Source organism: Epinephelus lanceolatus, chromosome 1 (assembly GCF_041903045.1).
Source record: "Epinephelus lanceolatus isolate andai-2023 chromosome 1, ASM4190304v1, whole genome shotgun sequence".
Taxonomy (NCBI): domain Eukaryota; kingdom Metazoa; phylum Chordata; class Actinopteri; order Perciformes; family Serranidae; genus Epinephelus; species Epinephelus lanceolatus.
In genome coordinates, this window is record NC_135734.1 from 28,075,027 (window position 1) to 28,094,107 (window position 19,081).

Consider the following 19,081-nt stretch of genomic DNA (forward strand, 5'->3'; position numbering starts at 1 on the left):
GTGCTAAATATAATAAAAATAGATATGTAATCTCAAAAGACAAAATAAACAACTATTAGCTACGTCTCAATGAATATACCCTTTAATCCAGTAGATTATACCAAACAAAAACGGTAAACTGGGGTATTTTGAATATTATATTGCACATTACATGTCTAGTACTGTTTACGAGTATTAATATTTCCATAATTTGAGCCCTGGGTTTGGCGTGCATTAAATATACCCTATTTTTCCGCTCTATATGGCACGTTAAGAAAGTACTGTGGAGCTGTTTTTGAGAAAAGACCTCATTTTAATTGCCACAGGCAAGAAAGGCACATTATATTTACCTAATCGTTCAAGTTGCATTTCACCCTCACTACTGTGTAGACTTTTCTCGGTATTAATTTACAAAGATGTTATAATCATTTAATACAATAGTACACCCAATTAACAAAACTACGTATTGCCTGATTGATTGATTGATTGATTGACCGGCTGATTGATCCATTTGTTGTAGTTCTGCCTCCCGGAAGTTGCAGGGAGGACGTGTTTTAGCGACCACCCGTCGTGTCTTGATGACGTAGTTTGTAGGCGGCCAATTCTGTCTATTGTGTTTATCTTGAGCTCTCCACAGTTGACTCGTGAATGGATACAGCGTTACCGTTTAAAATTATTACCCCTGTTTCGGACATGGACTGGAAACCATCTTAGGTAGTAACGTTAGTCAGCTGTGCACAAATGCGAAAATGAACAAAGGGTGGCTGGAGCTCGAGAGTGATCCAGGTGAGACATGTCGACACACAACACAGCTAACTATCGTTAGCTTCCACATAAAGCCAGAGGGACACTTTAGCTTCCTAAGCAGCTTCACTAATTAAGTTTAGAAAGCAACTTAAACGAAGTACAAAATTATAAAGCTATTAAATGTAATCTGCATGTGTCTTTTGTTTTGCGTGTTGATGGAGTTCGTAACCTGAGGCGAAACATGGGGAGGAGTGCCGTTATTAGCAGAAATAATACGCTGGTCTTTGATTTGTTTTCTGATGTTTTCTATGAACTCTAAATAAAATGTTTCATAATTTCAGGGCTCTTCACTTTGCTGGTTGAAGACTTTGGTGAGTAGCTCATATACAGCAGCTAAATCCTTTAACAGTATCGCAATGTGAATAACCAATATACACCAATCAGCCACAACAATAAAACCACTGATAGGTGAAGTGAACAACACTGATAGTTTCCCTAAAATGCAATGTTCTGCTGGGAAACCTTCTGTCCTGGCATTCATGTGGATGCCTCTTGACACATACCACCCACCCATACACCAACCAGACACCACAGGGCACCCCAGAGATGCTGTGTCCATTCCTCGACCGCTCAAAGCCAAGTCCAATCTACAATGAGGCCTCTGACCTGCTTAGGCACAGACACAGGACTTCTGGGGTACCGCCACATCCCACAGATGTTCAATCAGATTGGATCTGGGGTCATTTTGAGGCCAGGTTGACACCTTGAGGTCTTTGTCAAGTTCCTCATGCCATTTCTGTGCTGTTTTTGTGGTGTGGTGTGGTGCAGTGTTCTGCTGGGGGGGCTACAGCCATCGTAAAGTGCCGCTCTGGATCTGTAGTGGTGTTTGGGTAGGTGGTGTGTGTCATGTGGCATCCACATGAATGCTGGGATCCAAAGTTTCCCAGCAGAACATTGCATTAAAACAAGATGACCAATGTTATTTACTTCACCAGCCAACGCTTTTAATTTTTAAGTTAATCGGTGTATATTTAACTCCATGTGGGGTCCTTGGGAATTAAAATGTTTCTGTGTGTGTGTGTGTGTGTGTGTGTGTGTGTGCGTCTGTCTCTGTAGGTGTCAAAGGTGTCCAAGTAGAGGAAATCTATGATCTTCAAAGCAAGTGTCAAAGGTATTTATCTTCTAACAAATCCGGTCCATGCAATTCTGTTTAGTAAGTCACGATTGCATGTAAATCAAGATTTAAACTACTTATTAGGTATGTCAGGTGGTGACGTCCGAGCTCATGTATGAATATAAAAAGTGTTCATTTTCCTACACCATGTTGGACTGTAGCAACAACATGTGTTAAGCATCACTTTATTTTTTAGTCCCGTCTATGGCTTCATCTTCCTGTTCAAGTGGATCGAGGAACGTCGATCCAGGAGGAAAGTTAACACCCTGGTGGATGAGACATCGGTCATTGATGAGGAAATAGTAAATGACATGTTCTTTGCTCATCAGGTAAGTGTTTATGTGATCTCGACAGTTATTGTAGTTATTGATGTGACTTTTGATAACTGAACAACTGGAGTCAGCAAACCTTCTGCAGATTTCTATCAGAATTAATGCAGTCCGTGATGTAACTAGTAAGCTCCTGAGTACATTTTAATCATAGTCAAATGTAAATCTGTGGGGTGTCGGTGGCTTAGTGGGTAAAGCAATCATTTTAGATAATAATTGTTACAAACAAAAGTTTTCCGGATGCTGCTTATTGAAGTGGCAAAAATCATGACAGATGGCATTCATAACTTATCTGGCCTCAGAGTCATTTATGAAAATTTTTAGCTTATTTAAAGTATTTCATGTATTCATTTTATAAATTGTATGAACTTGTAAAAAGCAAGCAAATTGAGGTACTTCCAATCAGCTCTAACAGCAATGTTTAGTGTTTTCACATTATATAATAAACATTTTTTCCATTCTGTAACTTCAATTAATCAGCTATCAATCATTTCAGCACTGCTTCAAAATGAAATGTCCTAATCTCAAGAGACTGCACTGGTAAAATATTGCTTAAATAAAAATATATATGAGACCATGGATCAAAATATTCAGTAATAATTAAAGGATGTATAGTAATCCTAACATATATGATCGTTAAATCCATCCAGTATAGACGCCATAAGATATTTTGCTGCTTCCATCACTTCAAAACCCTAAGTCATATAGTCATGTCTTGCAATAATGTCCAAAGAAACATAGTTAACAAAATTCATACTCTAACTTAAACTTGTGTTTATGTGTCATTTTTTGTACCTAGCTGATACCAAATTCATGTGCCACCCACGCTTTGTTGAGTGTGCTGCTGAACTGCAGCGGCGTTGAGCTTGGCACCACCCTTAGTCGTATGAAGGCTTTCACCAAAGGCTTTAGTCCAGAGGTAAGATTTTTCTCACCCTCAGTTGTGTATCTCTTTTATTTTGGTGTAAATCATTACTGTGCTTTATATTCACAGTTTTCATTTGAAAATCAGCTCTCAGACTTGTTTTTTTTTTTACTTTGGCTGTTACAGTCTAAGAAACCATAGTAGGTTGACAAAAACTATATCAGTAAGATAATCAGAGTTAATATTTAAAAAACACATTAGATATATAAAAACAGGCAACGGTAGCAAGAGCTTGCAAAGCATATGTAATAGTTTTTGTACCTCAAACATCATTAAAATTTCATATTTGTCAGCAGTCACCTGATTGGTCTCTTGTTCTCCCTCTCCCTCCTTCTCCCCTTCTGTCATGTTTAACTTTTGATTTTTATGTATTTTTCAGAGTAAAGGTTACGCAATAGGAAATGCCCCCGAGCTTGCCAGAGCACATAACAGCCATGCCAGGTAGGTTACAGTCAGTGGTTCCCTTTTTAAATTTTCATGTAGCTCTGATTCTGTGGGAAAAAAATCTACTCTGTGATTGGTCTGCCATACTGTGGGAGATGTCAGGCTTTGTGCATTCATCAGTTTCTTAAGCTCTCTGTCCGTGTTTCTATGGAGACCGGAGCCCAGGCACCTGCCGGAGAAACAGAATGGGATCAGTGCCGTGCGGACCATGGAGGCCTTCCACTTTGTTAGCTATGTGCCAATCAAAGACCGCCTCTTTGAGCTCGACGGACTCAAGGCTTACCCCATTGACCACGGTACGAGTGCATGCTGACAGAGATATGCAGAGTCCTGTTCTGGTCACACTGATTTGTAGCATTTTGGCCGCCATGGAACCAGTGAAAGTTGCCCTAGAGGGTATGCATATGTTGAAAATAGATTTGTCTGCATCAATGATGCTGACTGAATTTTCTAGAGTCATTATTCTGTTTTTTTCTCCTTGTTGGAAAATGGGTTCAAGACAGGGGCTTTTCAGGTACCCCTACCTGAGGTAGAACCAAACATGACCACTCATTTTTATCATTTTATATGTCCCCTTCATGAGGTGGATGGTCCTAACAAACATATTTTATACAGCACCAAGTGATGAAATTGATCAATATATTGACTCACCCCATAGGTGAAGAAGTGCAAAATAAATCTACTCTGGAGATGGTGGGGGTACCATCTTAATCTCATTAAATTTTTCACCTATTGCTTGGATTTTGTTCAAATTAGCACTTACACTGCCCTGATATTTGCCCCACACCTAGAGCAATATGAATATAAAAATACGCACTTATCATAAAACTAGAGCCCAGAGCACTGATACTTGAGGCCTGCAGGCCAGTTCTGTGATAGGGTGCCAGGTGGCCTGCCATGCCGACCATTGTCTAATTCACAATGACAAGAAATTGTTCACACTGGGAATTATTTTAGAATTTGAATATTAATTGGGTGCCAGAGTGCATAGGAAAGCATCAAAGTAGAGTTGTTTATCAAAAAAATGCACTAGCAGTGGATCTGCTGGACCTTCGTTGAGGGGTGCGGGAATACTTAATGCTCCACATGTTCTCAAATCCTAGAAACGTCATACACCTGGCGTGTGCTGGGCTGCTGTAACTGGATTTGCGTCTTGGCAAAGATGAGTGAGGACAGTAAACACTGAAAGGTTCAAGTGAAAACTGAAACAGGCAACTAATTTATCATATATATTATAGTCAAAATTCGGGGGGTCGAGCCTATCCCAGCTGTCATGGGGTGAGAGGCAGGGTTCTCCCTGGATGGGTCAACAGACTATCACAGAGCTGACACATAGAGACAGACAACCATTCACACTCACACAAGGGGCTTTTAAATACAATGTTGTCATATCAGAAATTTCACACAGACAACAACAACACATTTTAACTTAATCAAACCCCATGGAGCTTAAGATTCCAAAATGTCTCCCCTTTTACAATGTTTAAACGAGACGCTCCAAGCTCCACTAAAAATTGTATATGAACCTCTGAAAATTCTAATTATCAAGTTATTCTCATTCCCATACTCTCCATTCATTCTTTATGTAATTTCCTTCAACTTACAAGATGAAATCACTATTTCACCTTCCTTTTTTAAATATAATGTTAGTTGTCAGATTGTAAAAAGTGGAGGGGACAACCTTATTTGAATTGCATTAATTCATTTAGTGTTGTTTTGTTAATTGCAGCCATTGTTACACATTTAAGTATGATATTTCACTCTATTTCAGGGCCCTGGGGAGAGGAGGAGGAATGGACTGATAAAGCTCGGCGGGTTATCATGGAGAGGATTGGACTGGCCACTGCCGGGTGAGTCCTGAGTCTGTTAGCTCAAGCAGTGGTGGTTCAGCTTCTACAGTACACACACCCTCAAGGCTTCATTCTTATGCTGCTGCTCTGCTCTTTTCCAGTGAGCCGTACCATGACATTCGCTTCAACCTGATGGCAGTGGTGCCTGACCGCAGGATGAAGTACGAGTCCAAACTGGAAATTCTAAAGAGGAATCGACAGACTGTTCTGGAGGGTCTGCAGAAGGTCAGGACGGCTAGAAGTGTCATCAGAGGCCGAAATAGAGTAAAATTTGATGACTTGTTATAATCTTTGCTGCAGCATGTCAGAGTTGAAACTTGTTTTGATGTCCTACTGTAGCATTCCTGAAAAAGCCCCGTTTCCACCAAGCAGTCCGGTTCACTTCAGTTTGGTACATCACTTTTACATTTTCATGCTAAATAGTTGTGGATGGTACCAATGTAACTGTTCCATACTGTCAACATTTTTCATCACCTTTTTGTTGGGGTACCTAGCACACAGATCTGGTACTAAAAGGTGGAGCTGTGAACACTGCAGTCTGTTGGTTGGTCAGTAGCAGACGGTCACTCTGCTCAGGGCTGAGCTGTCGCTGGTTTTGAAGCTCATGTAACTGCTGTTCATATTGTGGCAAGTTCTGCATACATCAATATACTTTAACTATAAAATGAAAGGAAGGTTTGTTGCCTCTTGCAGCAGCTGTAGTTGGAGTGAAAAAATAACTTAATTCACTGGGCCGACTGCCGGCGACTTTTAAGGTGGAATGTTTACTTGTAATGTTACTCAATGCACGAGTCAACGACAGGATCCATGACAACTTTGACCATTCCATTTGTTTTCACTGTCTCTGTTGGACGACATACACATTTAGAATGAAAACGTTGGTGTGCAACCCCTTTCCATGGACAATAAACAAGGTGTAGACTTCCCTTTGTGTCAGCAGTGAAGAGGAAATACAGGGAGAGCTGGACGGAGCAGTGAGCGACAACAACCCTGCCTATATTTAAGAGTACTGTCTGCAGTGGAAATGCTAAACAGACCTAGGGTCTAGGTACATGTTCGTAGGGGTTACTTTTGGTTCTAAAGGTGCTATACCAAACGTGGGGCTATAATTGTGTATGTTATAGGTGATAAACTTTTTTAAAGGTTTGTCAAAGTGTTCATTTGTAAAGGAAATTTGATTGGGCTGAAATATAGCCAAACAGGGTCCCTTACAGGATCTTTTATGTGTTGTCTCTTCAGATGATCCGGCTCACTCAGCCTGAGCTTGTCCATGACAAGAAGCAGCAGGAGTCGTCCTCCACTGATGATAACACCACTGCAGTCAAGAAGGAGGCAGATGCAGAGCCAGTTACATCGCAGGGGGCTGATCAAGGTACGTAAAGGGATAGTTTTTTTTTTTTTCCCTCACTCCCACAGCAGTAGTCTCATGATAAACAGACAGAGAGCAACTGGGGCAAGAAGGAGCTGAGCAATTCCATATGTTGTGCGCAGCTTTATAATGAAATGAGATTTTATCCGATGTAGCTGTGATTGGACAAAATTGCAAGGTCGCGCAGAATTCAAGTGGACTGGCTGAATTTGCATTCATTTGCAAAAGCAACATCTGTTTAACCACCTAAACCTGTACTGCTGTAGATGGGGCTCTGCAGCAAAATGTATTTTAATCTCCCACAAAAAGGCCTACTCACCAAAAAAGCAACATCAGTTTAAGTGCATGCTACATTTAGAAAATTTTCACGCCTTTACCGTGCTGTCAGACAGCTCTTTCCTTTGGCGCTACGTTTTCTCAACTCCTGTTTATCTTCGCATAAGCACAACCGTGTCATGCACTGTATTACACTGCAGATCAGCTGCTTGGGTCAGACTCTCAGCAGTTTATGGATGAGGCAACAAATACAAGGAAATTAGAAAGAGGGGTGATTGTGATAGCAATGATAAATTGCTGTTCACTGTGGAGAAAAGAGGATTCCTTAACCGAGAATTTACAGAAGTTCTTTTGCAGAGGGAACTGAACGGGCCGAAAAAGAGAGATGCATAGAGATCTGTGATATATGATAGTTCTGTGGTTGAGAAAATGTAGCGCTAAAGGAAAGGGCCGTCTCTGACAGCAAAGTGAAGCGGGGAAATTATTCTCAATATAGTGTCCACTTAAACTGATATTGATTTTTTGGGGGTAGGCCTTTTTAGGTGGCTAAAATACCCCCATCCACAGCAGTACATTGCTTAGCTTCAGTGGCTGTACTCCTGCCTGCTTCTTCAAACTGGGAGCACACTGACCATCATCTACTGTAGGTAATGCACTGACTATGGATAAGTGCCTAATACAACCCCACTTCAGAAATCCCATACTGTTTGTTGAGTTGGCTTTATTTCCACAGTGTTTGTTAAAATACATGTTAGTAAATTGTAAAGGGGCACATCATAAACATTCAGCTGAAATAGACTGACTCTCATTATAGAGTCAGTGGATGAGTCAGGAGGTCAGTCTAAGGATGCCCCCAGCCCCTCAGGAAACACTAAGGTCATGGGCAAACCACCAGTCCCCACAGGTCCCCAGCAAGTCACCAGTCCCAACCCCATCGTTCAACGCCTGCCTGCCTTTCTGGACAACCACAACTACGCCAAGTCTCCAATGCAGGTAAGAGTAGAAGTAAAATGTGGAGGTCCTGGCTCAGAAGTGTATGTGTGTCTGAACTTTCTTCACCAATTTTGGCCACTTAAGACCTTTTTTAGAGGTGATGATGGATTGATCATATTATACGATTAGGGCATGTTCAGGGCTGCAAGTAATGATTAATTCCATTATCAGTTATTCTGCTAGTTATATTCTCAATTAATGTTTCTCCATAAAACGTCAGAAAATAGTGGAAAAGGCTTAGTCAAAGATGATATCTTCAAATTGCTTTCAACCAAGAGTCTTAAAACTAGATAGTTTACTAATTCGTACAACAAAGAGAGGCAGTTTTCTGTTGATTCACTGATTGACTAAATGTTTCAGCTCTAGTTGTGTTCAGGACTTACAGCACTGTTTGAAAATATTTATTTGACATCACCCTCTATAACTTTTACAAAATACATTATTCAAATATAGTATAGTTACAAGGTAAGGGTTATAATTGAAGGGTTGGACTGTTTTCCAGTTTCCATTTTGAAGGATGCTCGTCTTGTTTCCATAGAACTACATTTTATCGGTCTAGTCTTGTCAGGACAAGTTTTATTGAAACAGCCCAAAATCTATACAGCATATGACAATCTATATCCGTCTGCTTGAAGAGAGTCCGGTATTACATTGAGAATTGTGTGAAAAGATTAATATTCGACTCTTTCAACAACTAGGACAGATCACACATTGCTTTCTGTCTCTCAGATCTGACTTGCAGGCAGTTCGCTGTGCCTGTTATTTCTCTGTCTTTTATGCCATTAAAACTACTGATTGCTCTCTATTACATTCCAGGTGTTTAAGAGGAACTCTGCTATTTTTCAACCTGGGCTTTATTTTCTCGTGTTTTTGTGTCGAAGTGACTCGCATGAACAACCGTTTTTGAAATTGGTCCAATGTTGAAAGAGAGGGCTGAAATAGGCTGCTGTACAACGTAACCGCTCGGAGCAATTGGCCCCGTCATTTTAAGTCCATTTTAAGTGCATTATAAGTAACTCATAACAATCTGAGCCTGTTAGAGGCAAAGACAAGCACTTTCAGTGGACGTAAATTGACAGGATGCACCTGCTCTGAGTGGTTATATTATAGCCTGTTTTTCTGCTGCTGGCTGCAACGCTCCTCTCAATATTGGACCGATTTAAAAAAATTGTTTTTCTCAGACACAAAACCATGGGTCCAGGTTGAAAAATACCGGAGCTGCCCTTCGTGATCTCCCAGATTTAACATTATTTGGAGAAAAAATATTGTGTTGAGGTTTATCAAAGATTCTCTGACTAACAGGAAGAGGAGGATCTTGCTGCTGGAGTTGGTCGCTCTCGAGTGCCAGGGACACAACGGCAGTATTCTGACGATGAAGATGACTATGAGGATGATGAGGAGGAAGTAACTGATTCCACAGTCAAATCCAACAGGTTAGCACCGTTATGTGTATATAGGTATAATTTCTTTCTACGTTTGTGGTTATGACCTGACTGAAGGAGGATTCTTTTGTGATCAATTTTTTATTGATGATTTATGATAGCAACATGATCATAGCACTGACACAGAGGTCTCATGTTGTAAATTTTTCTGTTTTTTTAGGTTTAGACGGAAGGGAAGTCTGCGAACGCGACCAGGACGAGTCGGGACTGGAATGGAGAGCCAGATTGCCCTCACCGTATTGGCTGAGAAACTGAAGGAGGCCCAAAGAAAAGATGCCCTAAATACACCCCTTTCAGTACGCACAGAGGGGCGCACAGGAGGCATCTGCATCACATCTGCCTCACAGCCTTCCCCCACACCCAGCAATGAAAGCACAGACACAGCCTCTGAGATTGGCAGCGCCTTCAACTCCCCGTTGCGCTCACCGGCGCGCTCCCAGGCTGCCACGCGTCCATCCAGTCCGGTTGCGTCCCATCTGTCCCGTGTGCTGTTTGGAGAAGACGAGATGCTGAGGCTGGACTCCAGACACAACCGCGCCGTGAGAGAACTGGGTCCCTCTGTCAGCGCGGCCTTGTTACACCTGCAGGAGGACGGAGTCATCTACGCTCTCCCTCCATCTGGTGAGTACAAGAGGTTGTTACTGTCATCTGTGTTATTTACAAAGGTGCTTTAAAAGCCTCTGCTGAGGTAAGCATTTGAGTCTATTACTTGATATTTAGAGTACAGTTGGAGCATATTAATCATCTCAGACAGTAGAAGTAAACAGTTTGGGGTGACCTTAATGAGAATAACATACACTGCTTTTATTAATGGATCATCTGCGTCCAGCTAATTTTGATCGATTGTTACCTTCTCTGTTGTCTGTACGCTAGATTTGGCTGCTGATGGCACAAAGCGGCCGTGCACTCCTGAAAAGATAAAAGACAAAGAGAAGGCAGACCCCGCAGCAGGAGAGAAGGAAGGGGTGAACGAGGGAGATGAGGGACCGTCTGTGGAGGTGAAAGAAGAGGAGAACAAAGACGGAGCAGAGGTGAGACCAAGCAAGGAAAAGCCCAATGCTGTGGAAACCGCTGCGGACAGCAAGCCCCCTGGGGATAAGTACTCTCCCAAAGTAAGTCCAAGACTTTCCCCAGTGTTGTAATGCACTGTAGTATGTATCTTACTATTCTTATCAGCCTGCCAAGATTTGTTTTTATATCACATTACGCTCACATTTTCTGCTTGTGTTGCCAATTAGGGAGCTGTATCTAACACTGTATACTAGAAATATATAATAAACAAACACACGGAGCGGTTAATGTGATTCTGTCTCTTGCAGGAGCTACTCGCACTGCTCAAGTGTGTAGAGGCTGACATCGCCAATTATGAAGTGTATCTAAAGGAGGAAGTAGAGAAGAGAAAGAAATATAAAGTAGGTTTCTTTTACCTGGAACCAATTCAGTATCTTTGGTGAGACGTTGTTCTTACCAGCTTTTAATCTAAATCTTTTTTTTTTTTAATTCAATCAGATTGATGATCAGAGAAGGACCCATAATTACGATGAGTTCATTTGCACCTTTATATCAATGCTGGCCCAAGAAGGTAAATATCATCATCTCGAGGACTTCTGTCTTTATTCTTCTTCTTCATCTTCTTCTGTTATTTATCCCTCTCACTCCTCCATCATACCTACATTTAAACCTTCTTCTGAAGTTCCATTTAATTTCCTGGGTTCTCTAAAGTTAGTCATTAGTGTCCAAATAGTTAATTTTCTACTTTCTAAATATGGTAAGGAAAAGATTATGGTTGACATTAGTTATGTGAATTGACAAAATAATAGTTTCGTATGGGTAAAAGTCCTGTGCTTGTTGGACCCATTCACCTCTCCTCCCTGAGCGGACTGTTGCACTCTTTATACTTCATCCGTCAGTCTAAATGTCTAAAAATTATGCAGATGGGTTTACATTGGAGTTGGTTGACAGCCTGGTGCCTTCCATACGAAGGATGAAGAATGTGATGTCGGGGACACTGCCCCAAGCTGTGTATTTTGACAGGGGAGTCAGGACCAGGCTGTACGTGGCCTTTGGCTCCAAATGTTTAAAAATATAAGAAAGGAAAAAAAAACACAAAAATACAAAGTCCTGATCTAAATTATACAATCTCCTCTATCTTTACACAGTTTACAGTAAATCAGCTATTTCTCGATGTTACAATGTAACATTTAAATAGTATATGTATATGTAATATATAGTTATATGCTAAAAATTTAATATATAAACTTTTAATTTGTGTCATTTTAATCATTATCCCTCTCAATAGTTACTTACTCAATTACTCAGAAATAAGGGAAGTAAAGGAAGTAATATATATCCCTCTCACCCAACTCCATGGACCCAACATCTTAAAAGAAAAAAAAAGAAAAATAGCAATAGCAAAATAGTAATAAAAATAATAATATAAATACTTACACATACCTACAGACATTTAAGTATACCAATAAGTAATGGGAAAAAGTTCATAAATAAATAAAAATGATATTAAAAAACAACAAATAAGTAAACCTGAAAAAAAATGTTTCAGGGAATATCTTAAAAAATATGTTCTTTTTTTTTCTTTGATCTCCCTTTTCCCTATTTTGTACCTCCCCTCCCTCTTTCATTTTACTTTTGTAGAAAACCTGTTTTCTGTATTTTCTTCCATCCCAGATCAAACAGCTCGGCTCGGCTCCCAATACTGTGGTTTATTATCTCCATTTTATAGTCTTAGTTAATCGTGTCCTTTATCATGCTCAGTTGTGGCGCCTCTAGTTTCAGCCACTTATTTATTATCTGTTTAAGTGCCACTACTTCAAAATAAAAAGAAACATATCCTGCTGGTATTTTGCTGGTATTTTTATAATGTCATTCACTTTGCCTCTTTCTCCTCCGCAGGCATGCTGGCCAGCCTTGTGGAGCAAAACATTTCTGTGCGCCGTCGGCAGGGAGTGAGTATCGGCCGCTTGCACAAACAGAGGAAACCTGATCGCAGGAAACGCTCCCGACCTTACAAAGCCAAGCGCCAGTAATTACAAACAATCATACCTTCTGTGAGAAATGTACTCCTGCGAGCACCGAGCAATCACCACAAAGAAAGTGGAACTGATGCACTCCTGAAAATCTCTCTCGTAACGGCAGTCTAGTGTTGTATTTTAGAGCCTCCTCTCCATCATGAAATCGACTGCGTGTTTGGTCAGTTGTTTTATCATTTGTATATATATATATGTGCGACCATTTTAGTCTCAATGTAAATTTTCTTCTCTCTAGTGCCACCGCTGATGACGGTTTGTAAATATGAAAAAAATTAATTGTGCATCTGAATGAATTTTTCATCTGGCAAAGTATTCATTCTGACTAAACAGTCCTACGGTCAGTGCAGTTGTCACTAAATATACAATTTGGTAGCAATATTTCCTCAACTGTGTCCCTCTCTCTTGTTTTTATGGTGCCAATTAAGTATTGAATGTTTGACCAAAAAAAAGGCCACATTTTATTCATCCATAGCATTTCAGTTATAATCTTGTCACTGTTGGTAACTCACTATATATAACATAAAAAGCATCTTTTAATCACATTCTTCATGGACAGTTTTTAAACTTAAGAAGACGTCATGATGCATCAAGGTTTTTTCTTCCAGCTGAGGGTCTCTAGTTGTGTATGACTATCTCTTGAGGTTCTGCAAATGAAAAACAAGCTCTGTGTTATTTTTATACCTGAGACCTCAAACTGAGTGAATATCAAGTCGGATGTGTGCACTTGTGTGTTTTTGTACATATGTATCTGTTAATTGGCTCACCTGTTCACTGAGCTCAGTCGGTCTTTGTGCTTGCCAATTCATACTATAATAAAGTCAATGAAATGATCTTGCTATAATCCAGATGTCTTTTTTAACTACAGCAGGATTGCAGTATTTAATGTAATGGTAGTGAATGGATTGGTGCAGGATTCCACCTCAGGGTATGTTAATAAATGTTAATCACACGTCACAAATCTTAGTAGGTTCACTAGATTAGTTTTATTAGATCAAAGTGCTTTATTGTAGTGACAGTTGGTGTACACTAGGGAGAGCAAGCATTCAGGGATGAGTGGGAACATTGAAGAATCATCTCCATTACTAAGCTGTTAAGAAATCCATTCACAATAAAATGGACTTGGGATTGTGCTGTGGCACCATGTGGCTGTGATGTACATGTGTGAGATTTAATATGTACTGTAGTACTCTTAATGTGCTTGAACTGGTGTTTTGCATTTGCCAGAACAATACCTGTTTTCATCTATGACAGAAGAACTACAGTTTATTATTTTCTTGAAATAATAACATATTCATTTGCCAATAATTTAAATTATCCTAATAAGTGAACAGTCATTTGCAACATTTAATTTACCCCTAGATAAACTCAGCCGTCATTCTTAACATGACTTTTTGATTCCAGCTTGCCAGCTATTTTGGCAGTTGTATTTTATTCTTAAATAAAACAAATGGTGGCCTGTGTGGGATTGAGAGCTACAAAAAGAAAAAATAACCCTCAGCCACACATCCTGTGATGTTGGAGCCAAATAAAACTGTGCTGTAGTGTTATGTCACCACTATTTGCCTGTACTTTGATATGGTGATACAGACCAAGATCTGCAGAACTGAGAATATAAGGGCTTATTTTTTATTATAAATTAACCATTTTTAGCTTTTCTGGATTAGTTGATTGATCTCTCCGTCTATACTACCCAAGAAAATAGTGAGGAAAAAAAAATACAGAAAAGATGTTTGAGTCAAATAAAATCAGGCTGTTGTTACGTCACCACTGTTTGCCTGTAATTTGATTTAGTGATACAGACCAAGATCTTCAGAATTAAGAATATTGGGTCTTATTTTTTTATCATGAAGTACTCATTTTTCCCTTTGTGGATTAGTTGATTAATCTTTTAGTCTATACTTTGTCAGGAAATGGTAAAACCCTCATCCACACATCTTCAGATGTTGGAGTCAGATAAAATTATGCTGTAGTCACGTCACCACTGTTTGCCTATAATTTGATTTAGTGACAGAGACCAAGATGTGCAGGATAAGGGGTATTTGGTCTTATATGAGTCAATCAATTTTCACTTTTCTTGATTAGCTGATTAATACTTTGGTCTTTACTTTTGCCTGTTTTCTTTTTCTTTTGTTTTCTTGTTCCCTTTTGCCTTGGATTTTGAATTACATATTTGTTTCACACTATGATGTAATGTTTACTTGTGTGGACACCAGGAAGAGTAGTTGCTACCTTTGTAGTGGCTAATGAGGATCCAAATACATAAATATAGAAATAATGATAGCAAATAATATGTCAGAAAATATTTTTTAAAAAAATCCTAATTCCTTGTTTTGTCCAAGTAAAAGCAAAAAACTATAGATAAATAAATAAATAAATCCAAATTCCTTATTTTGTCCAAGTAATAGCAAAAAATATATAACTAAAGAAATAAATTTAAAAAAAAACCTAATTCCTTGTTTTGTCCAAGTAATAGCAAAAATATATAAATAAATTAAGAAATAAATAAATAAATTCTAAATCCTTATTTTGTTCAAGTAATACCAATAAATAAATAAATAAATAAGTAAAAAGTATTTAGTTTAATATAAAAGTCTAACATCACTGGTAATTTTTTACATTTCAGAGGCTGGAACCATTTTCTTAAAATAGTCAAACATTAGCCACACTGATTATCAAAATAGTTGCTGATTAGTTGGTTGACTGATTCAATTTTGTGATCAAATATCCATATAATTTGCACTGTGTGTGAAACTTCTGTTGGTTCACGGAGACGAAAATGCTAAATATAGACAGATAAAATAAAGCTTGTCACATCCCAGACACGCGGCCATGATGTGAGATGTTTCCGGTCGTTTAGGTTAAAAAACAAATGATTTATGACGTGAATTGAATCAGGGAGGTCCCAGTGGTCTCCAGTCATGTGCCACGGAGGGCTCAGAGGCATTTGCGTGGTGACTTGAGATAACCGAACGTCGCGAGCGCGCACGTACAGGCCACTCCAGTTCCCACCCATTGCGTCAGCGCGCTCCCTCGCCCTCTCCGTCAGCGCGCGTGCTCCGTGCGGGATGCTGAATTGTAGGTGATGATGGCGGAAGGGGAGCAGCGCTGAGTTTCATCTGAGTTTCCACCACAGCTGTAGAACCATCTACAACATCGTTTCTCTCCGTCGAGACCGATCCCGAGGCGATGGGGAACGAGGCCAGCATGGAGGGGGAGGGACAGGCGGGACAGCCCGGCCCCGCCGTCCCTGCAGCGGGGGCTCCGGCTTCCATTTCAGCACCACCGGACTCTGGACAGCTCATCAAGCCCAGCAATGGAGCGCCAGCCGGAGGAAGTGGGGCTGCACCCGGGCCGGGGATTAACAGGTAGCCGCGATAGCTAGGACGCTCCACCGCCAAACTGTGGGCAGAAATCAGGGGAGGCTAACGGCAGCGTGGCGTGTACCGTACATCTGTACGACGTGGATAGGCTATAGGATCAACCGACTGCGTGGAGATAGACTTGAATGGGCGCTTAATTATTTATTTCAATATCCTTGTCAACACAATTCACCACCCCTTTTGAGACCCATTTCTGCTTGTTGGCAGCACCACCCTATTACTCAACGTCAATTTGGGTCGAAGTCAAATTTAATATGCAACGCTTTCGATGGAGAATCAATAATATAGCTTTCAAACGGTTCAATAGGGATTTCTACGCCCGTTTTCACGGTGTCTGTCCCCAGGCAGCAGTGGCGAAGTATAATGAATGAAAGAGCGACATTTTTCTCCTCATAGTGAGCCAGTGCCAAGTCAATATGAACACTTCGGAATGGGTCTCACTAATATTAATGTCCCCCTCCTCATAGCTGCAGGTGATAAATAAATTAGTAAATGATGCAAAGTGCACTGGATCTCTAGGCGGCTGCATTACAGGTTGATTTCCTGAACATGCCTCGACGTGAAAACCGGTAAGTCATTGTGAGAAATCACCTTCCTGCTTGTGGGGAGACGTCTGTATCCTGATGTCAGCGTTGTGTAGGGTGACAGTGCTGCCATCAGACAGCGTCATTGTGAGCACAGGAGCGTAACGCATATGCCATGCAGCCTGCCTCACTCATCAGATCTTAAATCAAATCATTATGCAGCTGGTGGGAATTGTTTGTCACTACTATACTGGAAAAGAAGTGTTTGCATGTCTCCATGAGAAACCCAGACACTGAGCCCAGACATATTATGGCAGCCATGGATTGTCAATACTACTATTATTTTGGCTGTTGCATATGGAAACTCCCACTGTAGTCCTGCAACAAGGCTATATAATCAGATAAAATATTAGCCTTCTTCTCCAACATCCAGCCTAGATCATTAGCGTTTAATCACACGTAGTAGCCTGTAGGTCTGTGTTTTCTGTGTGGGTGTGTGAGAGGGATTACCCTTCCAACAAGATCTGATATTGCCTTAATTACACAGTTCAACAGTTGTAGACCTGAATACGCACACGCAGAGCACAGGCACAGCTGCGTCTTGGATTTGCCACACCTGCTTACAGTCTCTCCATACTTGCCATTGTAGCCTGCCTTCCAGGAAGATGTTGTCCTCATGCTACAGACCTGCGTTCAAGGCTTGTGTCAGTACACAAAGTGATCGTGAGGTATAATGTGAAGCTGTGGACGTGTTATGCTGCTGTAACTAGAGAAATGTATGTCTTAAATAATGTGTCTATTTGGGAAAAAGCACTCCCTGTTCACCCTGTACATTCACTGCGGGGCAGGTTGAAAGGCTCACAGCTCCCATGTAACCTCATGATTCTTTCATATCTTGATTTCTCTCTGGTACCCACCCGGAGGTGTCTTGAGAGGTGATGGCGAGCGCTGAGAGACTGAGCGTGTTCATACAGAGATGGTGACAGAGAGTGTATGATATGTCTGATTAAAATGGGCTTCTTAAGATCAAGGCCCCCACATTCAGCCTGAATCTTCCCTTAAAATACTCTTCCACAAAGAACTTGTGAGAGTGTAAGAAACTGTGAGACGGTGGCTGGGTTGCGACTGTAGATAGGAGGCTTTCATCTTAATTAAAAGGAGTTGCAGCATTTTATGAATTTGCCTATTAATATGAATGGGGACATAATATGCTATATATAACCATATTAAAGGGGATGCCATATAGGCAGTTTTTGCTCCATGATATGTTTTATTCATGGCAGTCAAAGAGCTAAATCTGAGTCTATATAGGAGTCCATGAAGCTATGGGAGTCACCCAACGCTTCTGCTCCACAAAGCACCACAGAGGTTGTGTTCTTCTCTAATCGTAACAGCTTTGACTAAGTGCACAGTCTCCCTGACCTGATGACCATTACTGACAAGCATTCAGGGTAGTAAGAAATACTGCCTTGTGTTGAACACAAGCTCAGGATATTTCCAACAATACGCCCAATGTGCTGCGGCTGTATTATCGCCTCATTGTTTTTGGTCTAACAGCTGAAACAGTGCAGAGCCGTACATGCTCCATCATGTAATAGCATGTGTTATAAAGTGCTGCGAGCTACTTGATTCAGCCTTTTTCAAACAATGCAAATCATTAAATCAGTATAAATCAAAAGTCCATTACAAACGCCAAACAAAAAGCTACAGTTCGCATGAGCATGATGGATACAGTTGTGTTGGGAAAAGACAGAGTGTGCAAACAGCATGCCCTCATAATTAATTCACCTTAAGCAATGGAAGCAGTGTTCACCGTGCAGCCTACACATACCAAATGGTTATCACAACTCAAATAATGCAAAAGCACTGCTTATTATTTATGACATTATGACAGCCGTGGGATACAGAGAATGAGTTGCTACCTATGAGTCACTGGCAGTGTGGCATTGTTGTCCAGATGTCCAAACATTGACACTGCACTTTAATTTAAAAGCCACCAACGCCTGTGAAAGCTTAATCAGGGCTCAACAATATGGATTGTCCGATTGTACGGAGCAAATAAAGTACCACGTCGGGCTAGTAAATGTAGCAAATCATTTGCCCAATCAGGCAAGTGGTAAAAAAGGATTAAAGTATTGTTTTTACTGGAGCTAATGAGGAGTGAGCTGTCTCGCTTCTTCTTACCTCTGTTGAGAGTTGCACATGCTCAGTATTGACAGGCACTTGCTAAAAAATGGTGGCAGATAAAGACAAAGTTCATGAGTGTGTAAGTGTAAGCAAGCATGTCAGTTACCCCTGGAAACAAGTTTAGTTGGGGTGGCGTCAAAAGATGTGGGCGAAACTTCCAACTATGTATTGAGCAGTTGGTTGCAAGTCGGGTAAAGGGGCAAGTAAACATTTACTTCAGGCAAGTAGATTTCTGACCCACTTGCTCAACTGGGCAAGTGAAAAAAATAATTGATATATGCATCAACTTCAGCGGCAAACAGCTGGAAGTTTGTGTCATAGTGACCTGAAATGCTCAAAGTTATGCTGGTGTTGAATGTGTGTACATTGGTTGAACGTGGTTAAGCTGACTGAACCAGCACACATTGTATTATCC

The 19,081-nt window shown here is 40.6% G+C and overlaps 2 protein-coding genes across 5 annotated transcripts in view; both read left to right on the forward strand.

Annotated features, from left to right (window-relative positions):
* Positions 1 to 559: 559 nt before the first annotated feature.
* bap1 (BRCA1 associated deubiquitinase 1) lies at positions 560 to 13,405 on the forward strand. 2 transcript variants are annotated; one of them, XM_033627702.2, is made up of 17 exons: positions 560 to 765; positions 1,068 to 1,097; positions 1,843 to 1,897; positions 2,097 to 2,229; positions 3,029 to 3,148; positions 3,534 to 3,595; positions 3,752 to 3,894; positions 5,370 to 5,448; positions 5,550 to 5,673; positions 6,688 to 6,820; positions 7,908 to 8,086; positions 9,389 to 9,519; positions 9,689 to 10,149; positions 10,402 to 10,640; positions 10,848 to 10,940; positions 11,038 to 11,110; positions 12,439 to 13,405. In XM_033627702.2, exons 1-17 carry the CDS (start codon positions 729 to 731, stop codon positions 12,570 to 12,572), a joined length of 2,226 nt encoding a protein of 741 aa, XP_033483593.1. In that variant the 5' UTR covers positions 560 to 728; the 3' UTR covers positions 12,573 to 13,405. The 2 variants fall into 2 exon arrangements, with proteins under 2 accessions (XP_033483593.1, XP_033483592.1); XM_033627701.2 differs by having other exon boundaries at positions 563 to 765; positions 5,550 to 5,712.
* Positions 13,406 to 15,626: 2,221 nt separating this feature from the next.
* Positions 15,627 to 19,081, forward strand: part of bsnb (bassoon (presynaptic cytomatrix protein) b) — a 106,751-nt gene continuing 103,296 nt past the window's right edge. For all 3 annotated transcript variants that reach the window (XM_033625843.2, XM_033625844.2, XM_033625845.2), the window contains exon 1: positions 15,627 to 15,940. In XM_033625843.2, coding sequence (XP_033481734.2) covers positions 15,762 to 15,940 — 179 coding nt within the window. In that variant the 5' untranslated portion in view covers positions 15,627 to 15,761. The remainder of the gene's footprint in view (positions 15,941 to 19,081) is intronic.

Excerpts from the sequence above, each read along its gene's own strand:
- bap1 (XM_033627701.2), top strand. The coding sequence starts at position 729 with ATGAACAAAGGGTGGCTGGAGCTCGAGAGTGATCCAG. Across the intron at positions 766-1,067 it reads GGAGCTCGAGAGTGATCCAG|GGCTCTTCACTTTGCTGGTT; the intron begins GTGAGACATGTC and ends TCATAATTTCAG. Across the intron at positions 1,898-2,096 it reads CTTCAAAGCAAGTGTCAAAG|TCCCGTCTATGGCTTCATCT; the intron begins GTATTTATCTTC and ends TTTATTTTTTAG.